Source organism: Symsagittifera roscoffensis, chromosome 1, assembly GCF_963678635.1.
Source record: "Symsagittifera roscoffensis chromosome 1, txSymRosc1.1, whole genome shotgun sequence".
NCBI classification, from domain to species: Eukaryota; Metazoa; Xenacoelomorpha; order Acoela; family Convolutidae; genus Symsagittifera; species Symsagittifera roscoffensis.
The window spans coordinates 24,876,768-24,894,704 of record NC_087062.1 but is presented as its reverse complement, the minus strand read 5'-3'; the positions used below and the strand labels follow the sequence as shown (position 1 = coordinate 24,894,704).

General features: G+C 34.6%; 3 protein-coding genes across 4 annotated transcripts in view; 1 reads left to right on the top strand and 2 right to left on the bottom strand.

Annotated features, from left to right (window-relative positions):
* LOC134841611 (ubiquitin-protein ligase E3B-like) overlaps positions 1-17,587 on the bottom strand; it is a 39,730-nt gene extending 22,143 nt beyond the window's left edge. For both annotated transcript variants that reach the window (XM_063857641.1, XM_063857647.1), the window contains exons 1-6: positions 17,052-17,587; positions 12,740-13,406; positions 11,629-12,491; positions 10,657-11,197; positions 7,482-7,723; positions 6,302-6,493 (exon numbers count right to left, since the gene is read on the bottom strand). In XM_063857641.1, the coding sequence (XP_063713711.1) occupies positions 6,302-6,493; positions 7,482-7,723; positions 10,657-11,197; positions 11,629-12,491; positions 12,740-13,406; positions 17,052-17,522 (2,976 nt within the window). In that variant the 5' untranslated portion in view covers positions 17,523-17,587. The remainder of the gene's footprint in view (positions 1-6,301; positions 6,494-7,481; positions 7,724-10,656; positions 11,198-11,628; positions 12,492-12,739; positions 13,407-17,051) is intronic.
* Positions 1-17,937, bottom strand: part of LOC134841803 (uncharacterized) — a 302,592-nt gene that overhangs the window by 141,570 nt on the left and 143,085 nt on the right. The gene's annotated exons all lie outside the window — the stretch shown is intronic.
* LOC134841757 (uncharacterized) overlaps positions 1-17,937 on the top strand; it is a 555,870-nt gene that overhangs the window by 420,989 nt on the left and 116,944 nt on the right. The gene's annotated exons all lie outside the window — the stretch shown is intronic.

Genomic DNA, 17,937 nt, shown 5'->3' with positions numbered 1-17,937 from the left:
AATATACGATATAGCTTAAACATGCAAACATAATACGTTGAAAAAGCTTAAACATGGCGAGATAGTGAAGCCCGCATTTAAATATTTAATAGATTAGGATGAGAATGGAAAAAAAGATGAACTGAAAAGTTGCATCATTCAGTTGGACTCATGAACACTTCAAAAACTTTTGAAATTTTACCCCACTCCTAACTCGATTGCTTTGCGCCTCGGAATATCGAGTACTCGCAAAAAGAGGATTATACGTTAATAGAAGTTTCACTGAGGTCTCATAATCCGAACAATAAAAACTCTTCTCGTCAAAATTGACTCTTCTCATCGGAAATCTGTTATCTAAAAAAACTCTTCACACCTCCATTCCTAGTTTAGATTTCAACAGTAGTGAGCATTGATGGGATACTGCGAATTCTACAAGAAGTCAAATTAGTGATCTTATTGTAGAAACATTTCAAATATGAAGAAAAATTTGAAAGTTTTAAAAACATATTCTTATTTAAAAACATTTAAGATTTCAAAATCAGAATTATTAATAGAACGGAGTTTGCCCATTTGATACAAGAGGAAGCAGCTTTCATATAGAAAAACTCGACATCAACTTTTAATTAGAAACAAGTTTTTTTTACTTCTGAATTAATTCGAGTTTGAACAACCCCGAGATTAAAAAAAAAACAGTTGTAATATTCAAAAATATTGACAGTAGACGCTAAAAAAATTATTTATGATGCAAACCGAGCTTTGAAAAAGAAACATGAATGTAAAGGAAAGATATATTGAGCTGGTTAATGTCGTATTTAATGGTAAACGAAAATTTCAATAAATTTAGGACTAATGGTTTTAAAAACCGGTGAATTTCAACTGATTGTATCCAAGATCCAAAAAAGTGCAGGAAATTTCTTTTCTCACAGCAAACTTCCCTTGAAAAGTGCATATTTTACAAATTTGTATTCATACCATTTCTGTTAAAATTTTGCTGACAATTTAGGCCGACGAATTCGTCTCTTAATTTAGAGGTGCTCACCTATGAAACAAAAAACATGACAATAGAAACAAGAGCAGAAACATGACAAAATCTGATAACTATAATAAGACGATAAACTCAAACTTGAAACCACAACATAGCTATCAGAAAGAAGAAAAAATGTAAATGAACTGAAGAAAACAGGAAAAAAAGATTGACTAACTTTTTGAACATGTTAAAACTTTCGAAAGAAAAAACACATGGTAACATTCTTTAACTTTAATTTTATCGTTTTTTTTATAAAACTACCCCAATTCGGGGAAAATACATTTTTTTTATTTTGCAGCTACTTACAAATTTAAATCCACTGTTGAAACTAAGTCAATCACGTTTTTTTTTTTGCGTCAGTTCCGCTTTTTTAATCGAAGAGATTTTTTAGGCCTTCCTTTTATCAAATGACTTGGAATTTAACTTTCAAAAAGTCTGTAGTCCATCAAGAAAAATCCAATAGCAAAAAAAGTCAAACGACCCGAATGATTCCCTTCACTATATTCACAACCGAAATCAATAGAGCGGAAGCAACTAATTTCTTCAAAAAAAGTCATGTAATGCTACTATATACGTCATTGCATAACAGAAAGCATTCATAACAAAGTTTCATCATTCCAAAACTTACATAACAAACTAAATTGAAAACCAGAGAAATTATCATCGAATGCGAATGATCTTCGGTGAAAATCTTAAGACCACTCGATATATACAGAATAGCAATAAATCTAGATAAATTATAGATGCAAAAGAATTATTGGTCTGACAAGAACAGACGACAATATTTCAGCAAAAAAAAACATAACATGAATGACGAACACAAGGTCTGGCCACGAACCGAACCTCTGCTCTTCAACCAGGCGCTATAGCATTATCATGACAGAAATCCTGCAAAAGGTAATTGATATTTCCTAAATATAGTCACACAGAGGCGATTGTGCACTTCGCATACACAAGCAAAAATATGACCGATAATGCTACTGGGAAAAACTGAATGAGTAAAACTTTGAGTCTAGAAAACTTCTTAAGTCACGCACGGCAATCATGAGTCTACATAAAAGCTAAGTGACGCAAGCTTATTATGACGCATTAGCAGTACCAGTCAATTTGAAAAAAAAAAATTTACCAACTAACATGCCTCAATTCACAAAGCGGACGCATTTTAACTAGTATACGAAAAAGTTCATTAAAACCATCCGACCCTGCCCATGTTCGAACCCACTTATTTTGTTGCAGGTCTCATTCCCTACCTCTACACTACAGATCCATGATACCTTGAGGCTAAAATGCTATTTGTAATATAACAGTCTGTGTTCATATCTTTAGCATTGGCTATACTTAATAGCTGATTTTTGATCAAAATGAACACATTTTTTGCAACAATATTTGCGACTTAGGGTGGGGAAAAAAGAGAGTTCATACTATAACACAAGGTTTGCTTGTGTAAACAGAAAGTTAGCAAAACTTGAATGAACGCATAGAAAGAAAAAAAACTGCCTTTTGAATTTGGAAAAAAAATTAAATGAACACAAGGAAAGAGAAAAAATCATTGACTTGCTGTTTGAAAAAATTGAAATTTTGAACTCCAAAGAATAAAAAAATTATACGGTCTTGAAACTTTGTGAATGTGACGAACAATTGATGATTGCCACTTTTTTGATATAAATTTAACCTAATTCGACAGAGCTGGGCCAATGTGTATTTTTTTTGGTTGGCTGGGAAATCAAACACAAAGGGGAAGGAAACAAGTCGGATCAATATTGACTTGAAAACGTTTTCGGCAGTACTGCCATCATCAGTTATCTATAACAAGAAAAAAAATTTCGTTTAAAAATCCACAAAACAAGTACAAGAAAAAAGGCATAAAAAACCAACAACTTAATAAACTGCACAAAACAGTAAAACTGAGGTGGTGAAAAAACCCACAACTAACAGTTTTTTAAAACATGTACTAATAGCCGCACTGTGAGGGGGCGCCGCCTGTACTCCTCACGTGTATTTAGGACCGGCTTCTTCTGAACAATGTGAAGAGCCTCGAGAGTTAGTAATGTGGTAATGTCATGACATTTCTCAAGAATTGATACGTAATGTGCGTGCGTCTATTCCTGCACAGTTGTTAGGGAGAGAACCCACTGGCTCACTCGCTCTCAGGTGTTCTGATATTCGGGTCTCAAGGTGTCGGGCAGTTTGACCGACATAGTAGGCTCGACAAAGGGGAAGCTTCGCTTCGCAACACTTGAGAACACGACAAAAAGCAGCATTAAGTGAAATAAAAAAATATATTTCTCGAATTAGTGAAAATTCGGATACCTCTGAGATTCGAACCTGCGATCAAGACATTACACACTACCCAAGAACCACCGATCTTAAAAACTAACCACGGAAGCTTAATAGACACCAAAAACAGGGAAATTCCCAAATAAGTGAACACTTTAAATGAACACTTTTATTTGCGACTTACTTTAGAAAAAAAAGTCGGTTCGTAACAGCATACTATGATGATCGCAAGTAAAAGCAAGGAGAGCCGGTTACTGTGCAAGTGGCACAGAATGTTCCGACCATAGTCTTAAAAAATACAATCTTTTTCAAACTATTGTCGTTTTATTTCGGCGCGGTGTGATAAGCTGAACAAAAAACTGGAGATAAAGTATATTCGAGAGTCATAGTAGAATAAGCAAATTGAAAAACATTTTTTAGAAAAGTTACTTAATAAATGAAAACAAAATCAAAAAAAAAATAAGTTTTTTGAACTTGCAAAAATTTTGATTCCCAAAAGGAGCTAAAATACTCAAAGTAAACTTACGTTACTCCAGTAAAACTAAGTTTTACGCTTTAAATTAAGCTATTGTAAGCTTTTAAGCAGTTAAAATAAGACTGCTTCCTCGCCTTATTCGCTCGAAATAGGGCGAAAAATCAAAAAATGGCAAACCGGGTTTTCTCGACACTGGGAAAATTTTTTGCTTGAATCACAATTGTAAGGTCTTTAATATGATAAATCACTCAACCCAATCCGATGATTATTTGTGGTACCTGATTTTGCATGGAAAACAAAAGAAAAAAAAACTAAAACACACTCGAATACAAAGTTCCTCCCCATTTTCAATGGTCGGAACAATAAATTGTCAAACTAAAATTGGTTGAAATTTTTATTGATCTTTATATTTTGATGTTCGATAGTTCATTTTTCTTCTTTTTAACAGAGGAATTTAAATTGAGTTAAAATGAAATCAAAAGCGAAACACCAAAAAAAACAAATGAGCGTGAACAATTTTTTCCCGAAATAAAAAAACTTAAGCAAATCACGACCTATATAAGTGAAAGTAACTTCGCTCTTTATTCCTTGCTGAGTAACTCATATACCGAGCAAATCCAGTCGTATCATTCGTTCATTTGGATAAGTATATTAATAGCTCAGAGCAACCAGACAACTTTTTTCTTTTCAATTTTCAGCATGATCTTAGAGCTCCTTCAACTTCTCTGCTCAACTAAACCAAATGGTACCATTTTATCAATGCTTGAAATTATTTAACGTTAAGAGGGAACTTCTGTTTGACCTAAAAAATGAAAATTGTCACGGGATGAATTCTGCCCTCATGAATGCTTGCTGTTCTCAAGAGAGTTTTTTTATTATTTTCACCTTTACTTTCAAAGGTTAATTAATCGCTATTCGACACTTCAAAAAAAAAAATTCGAATCTTGCAGCTATTCAACAAAAATCAAAACATGCATTCTATCGCCTCAAAAAACTTGGAACCAATTTTAATCAATGACTTACGCTGTTTCCAAATCAACCAGTGTTCGCTATCGATCAAAATTTGAACTTAAAAAACAATACCAAATATCGAAATTTTCAATTCTACCAGCGTACAGAACCACTCACTTCTGTCTAAAGACTTTTCAAACTTAGTTTATTGCTCGATTAGTAACAACAACATTGTCAACAGAATTAGCAGTTTAAGTGTCTCAGGTGGAATAATTTCACAACATGATGGTGGCGAATTTCCTGCTTCATAATTGAACCTAGGGTTTTCCGGCGTAGACGGCAGAATTGTGGTGCTTGCCTGTAGATATTTTTATTAGTCCGCACATTATTGCCAAATTCGAGACTTTCTCAACTTGTTAAACTTAAGAAAACCGTGAACTAGAAATATATGAACTTTCCATCTTCCTTTAAATTAACATCAATAAAAAAAACTAAATTCAAAAATATGGGCCCGGACTAATAGACAAAACACAACCTGAGTTCGGTTAGCTACTTCTGCGTAGAATTCTTTGAACTCTTTGATAAATGCGGTCATTTTTACTCCTTCTTGTTTGAGACAATCAAAGAAATCGTCAGTTTTGTTTTGTACAAGGTCGTCGGCACATTTCTTACAGATACACAGACACTGCCTCTCAGAAAAAAAAATTGACATGCTGAGTGCCCTGCCTAATAATCTAGTTTAAATACAAGTCAACTGCGTCCAATAATCTTATTCTTACAAGATTAACAGGAATAGAAGGTTCATTTAAATAATTTAACATTCTATTTCCATTAAAAAATAAATTCAAGTAAGAAAACATTTAATTTGGCAACCAAGAACTTAAAACATAATAAAGATGACAAAAATCGGTTCTGGGATTACTCGAAAGCTTAGTTAGTTTAATTGACTTGCTACCGCCTACAATATACTATAATAAGGCTTGAAACAGCAGTGCCTTGTAGCTGTCTTTGTCCGCCGAGGGAAGTTTAGAATCCAGACAGTCATTTATGTCGTCCATACTGCCACTGGCCATACAGGGAATATTGTAAAATTGTACCCTCGCGCTATGGACCAACAGAGGGATCATGAGCAGGAGCCATAGCAAAATTAAAAATGAAACTTTTGAAGCTAACATGCTCTTGTTGACTTTTGAATGTATGACTGATTAATAACCAGTAGAAAACAAACGTTTGAAAAACATAAGTAAATTATTTTGAAAGAGTCATTTACAAAGTCAATTGTATCAAAATTTAAGAAGACTTCTAGTAAAAACATAGCCTAAAGAAGGTTTAGTAATATGTTGTGAAAGTAGTGTAGTGGAAAAAGCTTATTGATCAAGTTATTGGACCAATATTGAAAAAAAAACAGCTATGATTAGTAACATAAAGACCAAAAACCTTATAATTCGGAACGCTTCACGATATTATCACAAAAAAAAACATCACTTAAATTTATAAACCAATAAAATACAAATTTAACCTGACTATAATTTAATTTTCAATAGATTTCTTGAAGTAAGTTGAGTTACAGGAGAGAAGCGAGATAAACCTACCTTGTGTTGATTGTGATATCCACCGTAGTAAATAGTATTGTTCCGCATATCAGTAATGTCTAGGTCGCACTCGTCTCCAGAGATGAGTCGCTGCAGTTCGGGTCCACTAAACATACCCATCCAGTGCTGCTTGATGATTGATTTGAAGCCCCGGTTGAATGCCACTGACTGCTTTTTAATCTGCGTGTGCATCTAAACACGCCACACTTCATCACTACGACAACAAGAAATAGGCAATACCCAACGTCTTTTCTATGAGCAGTTTTTGAGATTTTTCAAAAGCTAATCGGATTTCCAAAAAATATCGGATTTTGAGAAATCCCATTTGATCTAAACAATTTTTTGACATGTACTCAACACAGTTTTCGTTTCAGAAATCAATCATATTAGATAACAAAATATAATGCACTGAGCTAGGACTTGATAATGAAACCGCCATTTTTGACTTCAAGTCGGTTTCCCAGGTTTGATTGCACAAAACCAGAGGTGCTGAAAACTTTTTCCAATCCAACTGTCGACATGCAGGAAAGAACTGCTTGAATGTTATTAATTGAGTTTTTGATGTTCCTTCCTTGATTTATATCCGATTTATGATTTACGTCTAACTGATTTCTATCATGGAACCATGAGCCTAATTAATTTTTTATCAATTAGAACAGGAGACTCACCCGAAAATACGGGTCTTTTCGGTTATACCATACCCCCCCCCCCTATATGATCAAAACTGTAAAAAAATTGTAGTACAAAATTGAACTGATTTTACTCAAAAATGCAGGAACTTACATTCCGAGCTCTAAATCAAGCTAGAAAAATAAAAATGCAAAACAAGCATAATAAACAAAAGAAAAAATGAATTTCGGCATCCTTTTTTAAAAATTTATGTGCAGAAAACTGCAAAACAAAAAAAGAAAAAGCTAGTTAGAGGCTAAATCAAGTAGAAATGTTTCGTTTTGACAAGTCCCATATAAATATCTTGCATTTCCTAGTGATATCGATCCAATTTTGTTAGAAGATTTTTCATTTTCATTTTCATTATTTAGGGGGGATAACCGAAAACACCCGAAAATACTAATCAGTGCTTCATTTCTGCTCTCCTCAGATCATTAGATTTGATCTCAAATCCGTTAAAACGGGATTAAAAGTCAATAAGCAAACAGAAACAGTTCAGCTTACTGCTGACCTTGAACAATGCCATGGAATGTATGTAGAGTATCTTATTCGAGTTGGTGACTGGCTCCAAACTTCCCCCTGGAATCAGGTCATACGTCTTCACTCTTCCCATCTCGTCTTCATCACACGAGAAGGTCAGCTGGAGGTCAGCTACATCTCCGTCGTAGTGTTTGATGTATGACAGACTGCGGAACAGCTGCTCGTCAAGAGAAGGCAGCTCATCAATGCAGCTGTAGAGAGCTCCTCGTGTGCCTAAACCAAAGTACACATCGATACAATAGAGCCTGAAATATTCTTTTTAATACGAAATGAGCTCAGTAATTTTCGATGAGCTCAGTAGTTTGACGGGATGATAGTCGTACAAAATTGCTCCAATAAAGACTCAAAAACTATGATAATTAAATCCAAATTTCGCATTCTTACAGAAAAATTGCGTTTCGGCTAACTTCCATTCAATATTCGTTTCATAGCTACTTTGAACTGTAATGAATACTAGCGCATGACTCGCATCTAAAGTGCTTCAAAAATATCGTTGAACTTAGAAACTTTTTGCTTTGCTGCCCTGATTAACAATTATCAATAATTGTATAATTAACAAGGCGACATGAAATTATATTTCAAAAATGAACAAACTTAGATGTAATCCACCGAAATTTGATTAAATTTGAGTTTGATAAAATTTTTGATAATCTTTTTTCGTTAATTTTAGCCTAGGTTAGAAACCGAAAACTTCCTGTGGACAATTTCTAAATTGGGCGTAGATTCCTCTTCCAGAGAGCCACTTATGCTCATTTCGGAAAATTTTTATTACTGCATTAATCTTTTTGAATAAAAAGTTTTAAGCTCAATGGATGCTCTACTTCCTCGAGATCTTAATCAGTAACCTAAACGCACATAGACTCCGTCGTACTAAAAAATTAGTGGAAAAATCTCAATTCCGTAGAGCATTCATAAAGCGGCAAAGGGATAGGGGTTAAATACTCAATTCCTATAAAAACAAACCCAATTTATTGAAACCCTCTTTGATTTGGTCGTGTTAGGTATTCATGTTTTAAAATATAAAAATCTCTTAATTTATGAGCTATATTTTGGTTCTCAGAATGATAAAAAGCAAGTAAGTTTTGGGGGAAAACATTGTTCTCTTTGAAAACAAAAAAGCTTAACACCCCGAAAGATGAAAAATGCGCGTTTAAGTTAAAACCTAAAAGTGGGAATTATGATAAGTTTTTGGTAGCTCTTCTCGTATTGTATGTTAAATCTTCGTATCTAAAAAAAGTTATTTAGAAAAGTTTCGCTGTGATGGCCCGAAATTTATTTTTTTTAAAAACTTGATTGCTCATGAACCGTCAAAATAATTGCGTTTTGAAAATCAACCCTAACACTTTCAGAGCTCAAGGATATAATATCATTTTTGAACACAGAGGGGAAGCTAAGCTTCGCACCACTTCCGATTGAAAAAAAGCATGTGAAAAAAAGGAAACTTTGAAAAAAACTAGTTCTACCAAAAAATAAACTTTCGTATATCCTGATAAAAGTTCATTCTAGGCGGACATACCAAAAATATAAGTATTAAATTAGCAACGGAACAAAACTTACGAAGAAAAAACAAAGTCAACAATTTTTGAGCAGACGCAAGTTCTGAGAAAAAAATATTTTCACAAAAAATCTTAGCAGTTTTAAGTCCCATTTGAGACTAGAGTGAACAACACTTGCTCTTTCAACTACAGTGATGTGCAAACAAGAAAAGAAAAACCAAGAAAACAACTACAAGAAAAGAGAAATCATGTGGCAAAAGCCGACAATTTTTGAGAGACACCTGTTGAGCCACAGCAATAATTTTAAATTTTGAATCGAAGAACACTTAAAAATGAAGAAATACACTTGGAAATGGATAAACACCCGAGAACCGATAGAAATCAGCTATACGTAAGTGAAAAATATTAATTTTTTTTTTCATTAGCGAACAGAAAACAGAACAACCCAACAAAAGCAATAGGAAACCTAGCAGACACCAACTCAACTTGACATTGCAAAAGGACGAACTCGTCTAGCAATTTAGATTAAAACTATCAATGAAATTAAAATTATTAATTTCTAATTTGCTGGCAATTCAGGCATGTTTCGTTCTTGTTTTTCAATTAAAACAGCTACTTGTGGAAACAATATGGATTAAAAAGCGATGAGCCAATAATTGTAATTGTAGAAAAAATTTCAGATAACAAAAATAATGGCGAAACTCATAAAATCAATTACTGACACCATAAAAAAAACTACTTCAAAAAATGAAAAGCATCAAAGTTTTTATATCTATTTTGCAAACGAAAAAAAAAATGTTTAAGTTTTTCTTTTTCATTATAATGGGTCTGGGATTTTGATTCTTCCAAAATATACTCTGAGAGACTTCAACCATTCTTACAAAACTGAGAAAAAATGAGAAAAAACCAATCGGAAAATAAGCCGACGGAATTAAAGCGACACTCAAGCGCCGAAAAGATACCCAAAAAATTCAAAAATAAAATTAAAGGAAACTATAACAGGCACAGAAAGCCCACGACAAACATGCACCCACTTCATTTACCTCTCCAGTTAAAACCCGTTTAACACTTTCACGCGAAATCGTTGCCTAAAATTTTTTTCGGGAAAAAAAGTCTTAGTACGCCATTGCAATACCCTTGCTTATCGCAAGGGTAAAAAAACTTAAAAATGCCATATCTGTGAAACCGGAAGAAGTAGAAGGGTAATTTCAGTTCTGAGTATTCTGTGATAGCACCCACCATAAAATTGAGAATGTTAAGTTTTTTTTCAAATTTTTTCGATCCAAAAATTTTGAAAAACCATAAAAAACATCATATCTCGGAAATCAAAATGATTTGAGCAATTATATTAAGAGGGCATATTTGCAACCCCATAGTTTACCTCGACAGCAACCAATCAAAGGGTTAGTAGTTTCAGGTTCTGTTAATTTCTTTGAAATCTAAGTTTTATGAAAATACCACGAAAAACGTCATATTTCAAGGATTTGAGCAGTAAGATTTGGACTATCATTTGGCCTATCATTCATAAATGGAAAATCAGAAAAATTTCATAAGCATTGCAATATACGATATAGCTTAAGCGAGCAAAAAATCTTTGATTAAGCAAGCAAAACTAAAACGTTGAACAACCTTAAACATCAACATAGGTACCTAGAAGCTGCGTTAGAAAGAATGTCGCGAACTGAACCTCCAGCACAATTCCCTCATAGACCGCTTTGCCCAGCAACTTGCCGACATACTCGAACAGGGAAATATGTAATTCATGCATGTTTGAAGTCGGCGACGGATAAAGTTTCTGGTCTTCGGTCAACTTGAATAAATTCAACTCTGGGTTGAATATTTTACTGATCGACTCTTCTAAGAACTCTTTGAACACACCGTCTTGATCAATTCCCGCTTCCATTAGACCTTGTTCATTTACAAACTTAACTCGAATTAAGCCTTTGAAATTGGCGTCTGAAAGCGAACTTAATTGGTCGAAACCGTCTTCGACAATCGTGTTTCTTCGTATCGTTATAAGTGTTGACTTCGGGTAATGGCGGGTGCTTTCTGTTAGTCCCAGAGACAGTTTTTCATCATTCACGAGACGTCGGAAAAGTAGCACTCGATCTTTGTGAGGTAGCACGTGAGGAATTTTTTCGATAAGATAGTTGGCTCGAGGTCTGTTTTTGTCGTATTCACCCCAGAAGTTCTGAAACATTGCAATGAAAAGTCGGACAATTTTTCGGAAAACGATATACTCAGTAAGAAAATTGTTATATGATTCATTTTACCTAACTCCTTCAGTTTTGATTTAAATCATGATTCGGAATAAAAATGAGCTGAGCCAGCCATCGCCCCTTCCCAAAAACAACAACTTTAAGTAACAACCGTTTTTTGGTTTTGGCACATGTGAGTCTAAAAACTTCCTAAAATACTTGCCAACAACTTGCTGTCCTTGCTTTTTAAGTAGTTTTTGTATGTACCATGAGCGCATCCGATATTTTCTTGAGGGGTCAAATACTCTCGGTCTGACCCTTTCTCGATCAGAACTTTCGGTCGACCATTCTTGGGTCAACCAAACAAATTTTTCGAGCTTTCCATTAGGTAATTAGAGGGAAGTTGCAGAACATTGTGACTTACACAAGTTTTAATATCTTTGATGAGAAGCGATTCAAGAGGCAGAAACTGTCTCCTGTAATTTCTCTCCACCAGCAAAATCAACAACGAATGCACGCCATTGAAAACTGTCGGCATAATGGCGTAGCTTTCATTCCATATTAAATTGAAACACAGCTGATTTAAGAATAGAACCAACAGCTGCAGATCCGACATAACGAACAATTTATCCTGTTCGTAAACTTCAATGTCGTCCAATATAGTCGTAAGATACCATGTACACTCGCAAAACAATGAAAAAACCGACAGAGCTCGCTCGTGTAAATCAGTTATGGCATTATAAAACTCGCCGTTTGCACTGCTAATCGCCTTGCTGTTCTTGGCACAAATGTCTGTGAAAAATTTAGCAGCATCTCTCGAAGCATAGAGAAGAATGAAATGCAACATATGAGGTAAAATGTTCTCTAATCTTGTGATTCCACACAGCATTTCCACTTTGCATTGTGACAAAACATCTTTAGCCAATTGGTACAAGTTACAAACTCCCGAGACATGGAACATCTCCAACGAATCCAGACTAACCAGACATTTGGATGTCGCTTTTGAGGCTCCTAAAGATGGAAAAGCTTTGCGAAAAAGTTTGCTCGCTTTACTCTTGCTTTTGACTGCTGGCACTGAGGATGCTGTGATCGTAGAAGTCAGACTGGACTCCGAGACAATTTGACTCGAAGGAGACTTCCCGGATGTTGTTGCTGAGCTCGAGGACTGTTGGAAAACATTAGATGCCACTGAGTTGACCTCCATCAGGGTTGAGAAAAGACTCTCGGCTAGTTCTGGCTTCCAAAGACATGCCAGCTGTTGCTTGACTACTTTTAGGTTACAATTGCCTTAAAACAAACAAAAAAACGTTATTTGCATCTTCAACTCAATTAGACGATTCTTTTAATGTTGGTTGTGCGAATGCCATATTTAAAACGTTTTAAAAAGTAAAAGTTTAAGAAATATTCTCACAGAAATATATACTTAGAAAAGAAGTTTCAACCTATATTCTTATTAATATCGTCAAAGACTGTCTGTCAATTCAATTAATCCTACGCCATTTATGGGTTATTAAATCACGAGTGTTTCAACTTACATCTATTTATTGTCTGTGGAATGTATCCAAATATCTCATGCCAGTACTTGGACCCTGAGGCCTTGTTGTCAAATGAGCATAGCACTTGCAGGTGTCTCAAAATCGAGCAGGTCACATCTACAAAATTCGGCCTAACTTTCCGGGTCAAAACAGTTTCTCGGTCAAGGTACCCAATCTGTATGCAATTTGCCAAGATGAATAGTAGTTTATTAAAATCTAACGTACAAACAACTGACATTAGGTTCTTTTCAAGAGATAGGTAGTTGAGTAGTTTTATAGATAGGCTATCTTTAAAAATGAGTTTTGATGGCGTTGAATAATCAGCGACAAGCGCTATGATTCCTGGAATTGTCAGGAAAAACACACAATACTCGTCTATGACTTCATTTGAGTGTTTGCACACATTGAAGATGCGGTTAAATATTGTCAGCACTGAAGTTATAACTAATTCCGATAACTGAGCGGAGGTTCCGGAGGCGAAGTGTTTGAACAGGTTCTTGCCAAGGATCCGGATAGCACCATTGGATTGATAGTGGGTGAGAAATACATTGGCTACGTTGGTAAGTCCCACTTTGAGCAGTTGAAACTGTTTGACAGCAGCGACTTGCTTCCACGCAGTCACTTCCGTAAGGAGCAGTGCCATCCTCAGATAGATCAAAAAGGTGTCCTGAAAAACATTATCAAATTACTCAAAAACGTATAGTGAAAAATATGTAACTGAAGCTGCTCTTATCAGCGATTATTTCTTTTAATGTGCTGCAGATATTTTGGACATTCTGCTTTGTAAGCTAAAACTTGAGCGCACCCAAGCACTCAAAGCCCCGCCAACTGACCATGTGCTAAATGCACTTTGCCAAATGCGCCACAATGCCTTACATTGCTCAAAAAATAGTTTTTCAACAAAACAAAGCAGAACGCCCATATTCCCACGCATTAGCACGGAAGCAATCCGCAACGAAAAGTCTGCAATAAATAAAAGGTTTTCCAATTTGAAATTTAAAGACACTGGAATAAGGATCCGAAACTTATTACTACGCTCCAATTGAATAGTTAAGGCTAAGCCGTCTAACTTCGAGTAACTTTGATGATTGCCAAAATTTCCACACAGAGGCGAAGCTGCGCTTCGCAAACACTTGCGAGAACACGACCAAAAAACTGCTATATCAAGTGAAATAAAGAAAATAGAAATTAGCCTCGAATTAGCAAAAACTCGGCTACGTGTAGGATTCGAATCTGCGACCTACTGCAATCAAGAGATTTTGAGTCTCACGCACTATCCACTCAGCCACGCACGCTTAACAGCCGACAAACACTATATATTGAGTTGGAAAATTTCTGAAATCGAGTTTTCATTACTGTTACGTTCTTTGAAATAAATCACTTTTTTTCGGTTCATTTGATGAATTAACAATGCATCAACTATGTTAACTTACTATTATTCGAATGTCAAAGCACATGCTATCAAAAAGCACATGACCCAAAAGTGGCACCAATATTTGCGACTTAGGTTGGGAAAAAGAAGGTTCAAACTAATACACTCGCTTCGCAAGTGTAACAAGAATTTCCGGTTACTGTGCAAGTCGCACAGAATGTTCCGACCAGTTTTAAAAAAAAACATACAAAAACGTTTTTGTTTCAAATTGGTGTCGTTTTTTTCTGCATCCAAACAAAAAAAATGGAATTTAGGCATATTTGAGAGTCATAGTAAAATAGGTCAAATGGAAAACAGTTTTTGAAGAAAAAATGACAAGAAAATTTTTTCATATTTTTTTTGCAGAAATTTTTTGAATTTTCAAGTTTTTGATTTCAAAAATTGCGCAAAAAAACTACAAAAACTACCTTTAATTGAGTAAAATTAAGTTTTAACGGCTTGCATTAAGCTTAATAGGCTATTACAAGCATACAAAGTCACCTTATTAGCTCAAAATTAGACCAAAAATCAAAAATTCAAACCGGTTTTTCTCGACACTGAAAAAAAATTCGAAACTTTTTAATGTCGTTCGAAGAATCACGACTGAAAGAGCTTTAATAGAATATATCACTCGACTCATTCCGATAATTATTTGTGGTACCTGATTTTGCGTGGAAAACAAAAGAAAACTAAAACACACCCGAATACCAAAATTCCTCCCCATTTTCAATGGTCGGAACAATAAAAAAATCAATATAAGAGAAAATGGTCTTGAGTTCTGCACCGATGAAACTTGAGCACAGTAAGTGGGCGTAGTTCATAAAAAAATGAACAAACTAGAAAAAAAAACTTCATTTCTTATAAAATTATTGAACAGCCTCGTTTTATCTCAAATAACCTACTTGAAACATCCGCGTACAGAAAAACATAATAACGGACAGTTCGAAAAACGTCAATAAACTCGCGACTGCAATATATTAGTTTGAAATTGATTATCGAAACAGAGGCGAAGCTGCGATTTGCAAACACTAGAAAGAAAACCTGAAAAAAGTAGCTCTGAAATAAAGTGAAATAGAAATAGGTAAAACAGTCTTGAAAAAAAACTTTGCTGAGGCGGAAACGACGCTAAGATCCCGAGATTAAGAGTCTCTACCCTCGCATCTGCGCTACGAGCCCTTGATAATTTGCTAACACTAGCCACAAATAAAGCAGCTAAATACGCTGAGAAATTGCCAATCCGATGCAGCAAAAAGGACAACAAATACAAAAAGACACAATTTTGCAATTGAAATTTAACAAAACTGAGCATCCAGACGAATTTTGCATGTAAAAAATTGTAAAGAATAAAACCAAATTCTGAATAAATTATGCATTTCAAAAAAATTGCGAAATATCTTGAGTTGGAAATTTTCTGAAATCGAGTTTTTATTATTGTACTGTTGCTTGAAACAAATAGCTTTTTTTGTTTCATTGGATGAATGAAAAATGCATCAACTGTGTTAATTTAGTACTAATCGAATATCAAATCACATGCTATCAAAAACCCCTAAAAATGTCCCAAAAGAAGCATCAAAATTTGCGACTTAGGTTGGGGAAAAAATAGTCGTGTTATTCACTACGCTCGCAGGTGTAATATATCAATAGGTTTTTCTGCTGGAAAATCTTAATATTAAAATCCACTTTCGTAACTTCAATATTTTGTGTGCTTTTTGCACTTTCGTTGTTAGAGCGCATAATTTGCTTTCCCTTTGGCAAAAGAATTTGAATTGAATTTAAGAAGAAATAATAAACCAAAACGTGATAAATCAAAATTGATCCTCAACAAATTTTAGACTTTTGTGAAAAAATTACCAAAATCTACGCGACCTACATAGCGTTTTCGTTACGCACCATTTCTGCTTGTCTTTTCGAAAAGAACACTTTTCTATCGATTTTCAATTGCTTGGAACTTGAGAATAAATCCACATAGCCAGCTAATTGAATTATTTTTTCCGCTGGAAAAACCTGGGAAATTAATAGCAGTTTTGAACAAATTCATTCACATTGTCGCGCTATTTCAATATTTGTCAAAAAAGCGTAGTTTACCTTCCATTTGGCAAACATATTTGAAGTTAACTTACAAACTTGAAAAGTGAAGAAGTCAATTCGCGAAAACCAAACAATAGTGTCTACAAATTTACATAATTTCTCTCAAAAACCACACGATCCAAATAACTTCATTTTTTTCCTTGAGGCAAAAAACCAAAATGAGTTGGAATAGCTTCGGTACACAAAAAAAAACAAAAAAATGAATTATAGACTTTCAGCTCTTCGAACTTCACAAACTATTTATGACTAGTTCTTTTTTGATAAAATTAACCCGATCAATAGGTAAAGTTTTTAGTTCGCTGGGAAATCTGATAAATAAATTCCACTTTCGAATCTAGAATTCGATCACGTTTTTCGTTACTTTTTTATTTTCTGCTGCTCGTTAGAAGAGTTTGCCTTCCTTATAACAAAGAAAATGAACCGAACTTAAAAGAAATCAAATCAAACCGCAAAATGTTAATTTGAGGGTGAGCAAAAAATAATCGCGACATATTTAAGAGTCTTATAATTATTGCTATCACATGCTGCCCTATGCATACCAGGTACTATTGAGAGTGGTTTAAAAAAGATGATTAAACACATTATAACATTTGAGCAGTACACAGACACTTGAACACAAAAATGACAATTGCAACTTGGCAAACATAAGCGAGAAAACGGCTAAAGGGAGCTTAAAATGCACAAAAACAGAAATTTTGCATGTTACAATTTGGAATGTAATAAAATAAAAGCAACCACGCCAAACTTGCAAGTAAAAAAATTGGAGCATATAAAACCAATTTGTAACTTCTCGGAGCTGTCTGAAATAATTACCTTGTGGGCCGACTGTGAAATATCCAAATTTTCACAATGCATCAATGACAACTTGATTAAGCTTTGGACCTGAGCGGACCACGTTTTCACGCAATCTTTCTGCAACACATGACCAACGTACGAGTGTTTTAGCGAACAGTCGGCCATAATTGAAGTTGTAATGCATTTGCAAATTATCGATAACTTCGAGTAAAACTTGTTGAAATGTTTCACATCTCTTTTCAAATGGTTCGCAATTAGGTATCTCTCAATAGCTTGAAAGCAACTTTTGAAATCTTTTTCTGGGTCTTCGTTAACTGCTTTTAGCTCTTCATTCAAAACTGTCTCAACTTCTCTACAAAGTCTGCATCTGACAAGATATCTGCGAACTAATGACTGCACTGTAAGAATCGCTTTCTCTTGGCGTTTGGCCAGGGCGCGCTCTTCGCGGGCATGACGTGACTTTTCCACTATGGCCTTTTTTGGATCCATAATTCTGATGTATGATTCGTCATGTATACGCTATTAACGATTTCAGGAAAAGAGGAAAACTCATGACACCTGAAATAAGACTTTTATTTGAACTAAACTCATACAAATGATTACATAGACAGTTATTCAGAAAGATTGCAAACAGGAATATTTATTTCTTAAATTAAGTCTTTAACATTATTCAAACAAAAACTCAAATTAACTTATAAGAAAAACTAATTTATTTCACAGAGAATGATGCAAATCGCACTATTTAGCATTACCCAATTAGGGTGCTCATACAGTTCAAAAACCGATCAAATCAGTTGAGACATTAAACACATTAATCTACAATCAGCCAGAAGAGAAAGATAAATACAAACATAGCCGGAAAAGTGTCAATGAACTCACAGACCAGAAACTTCCAACATTTTAT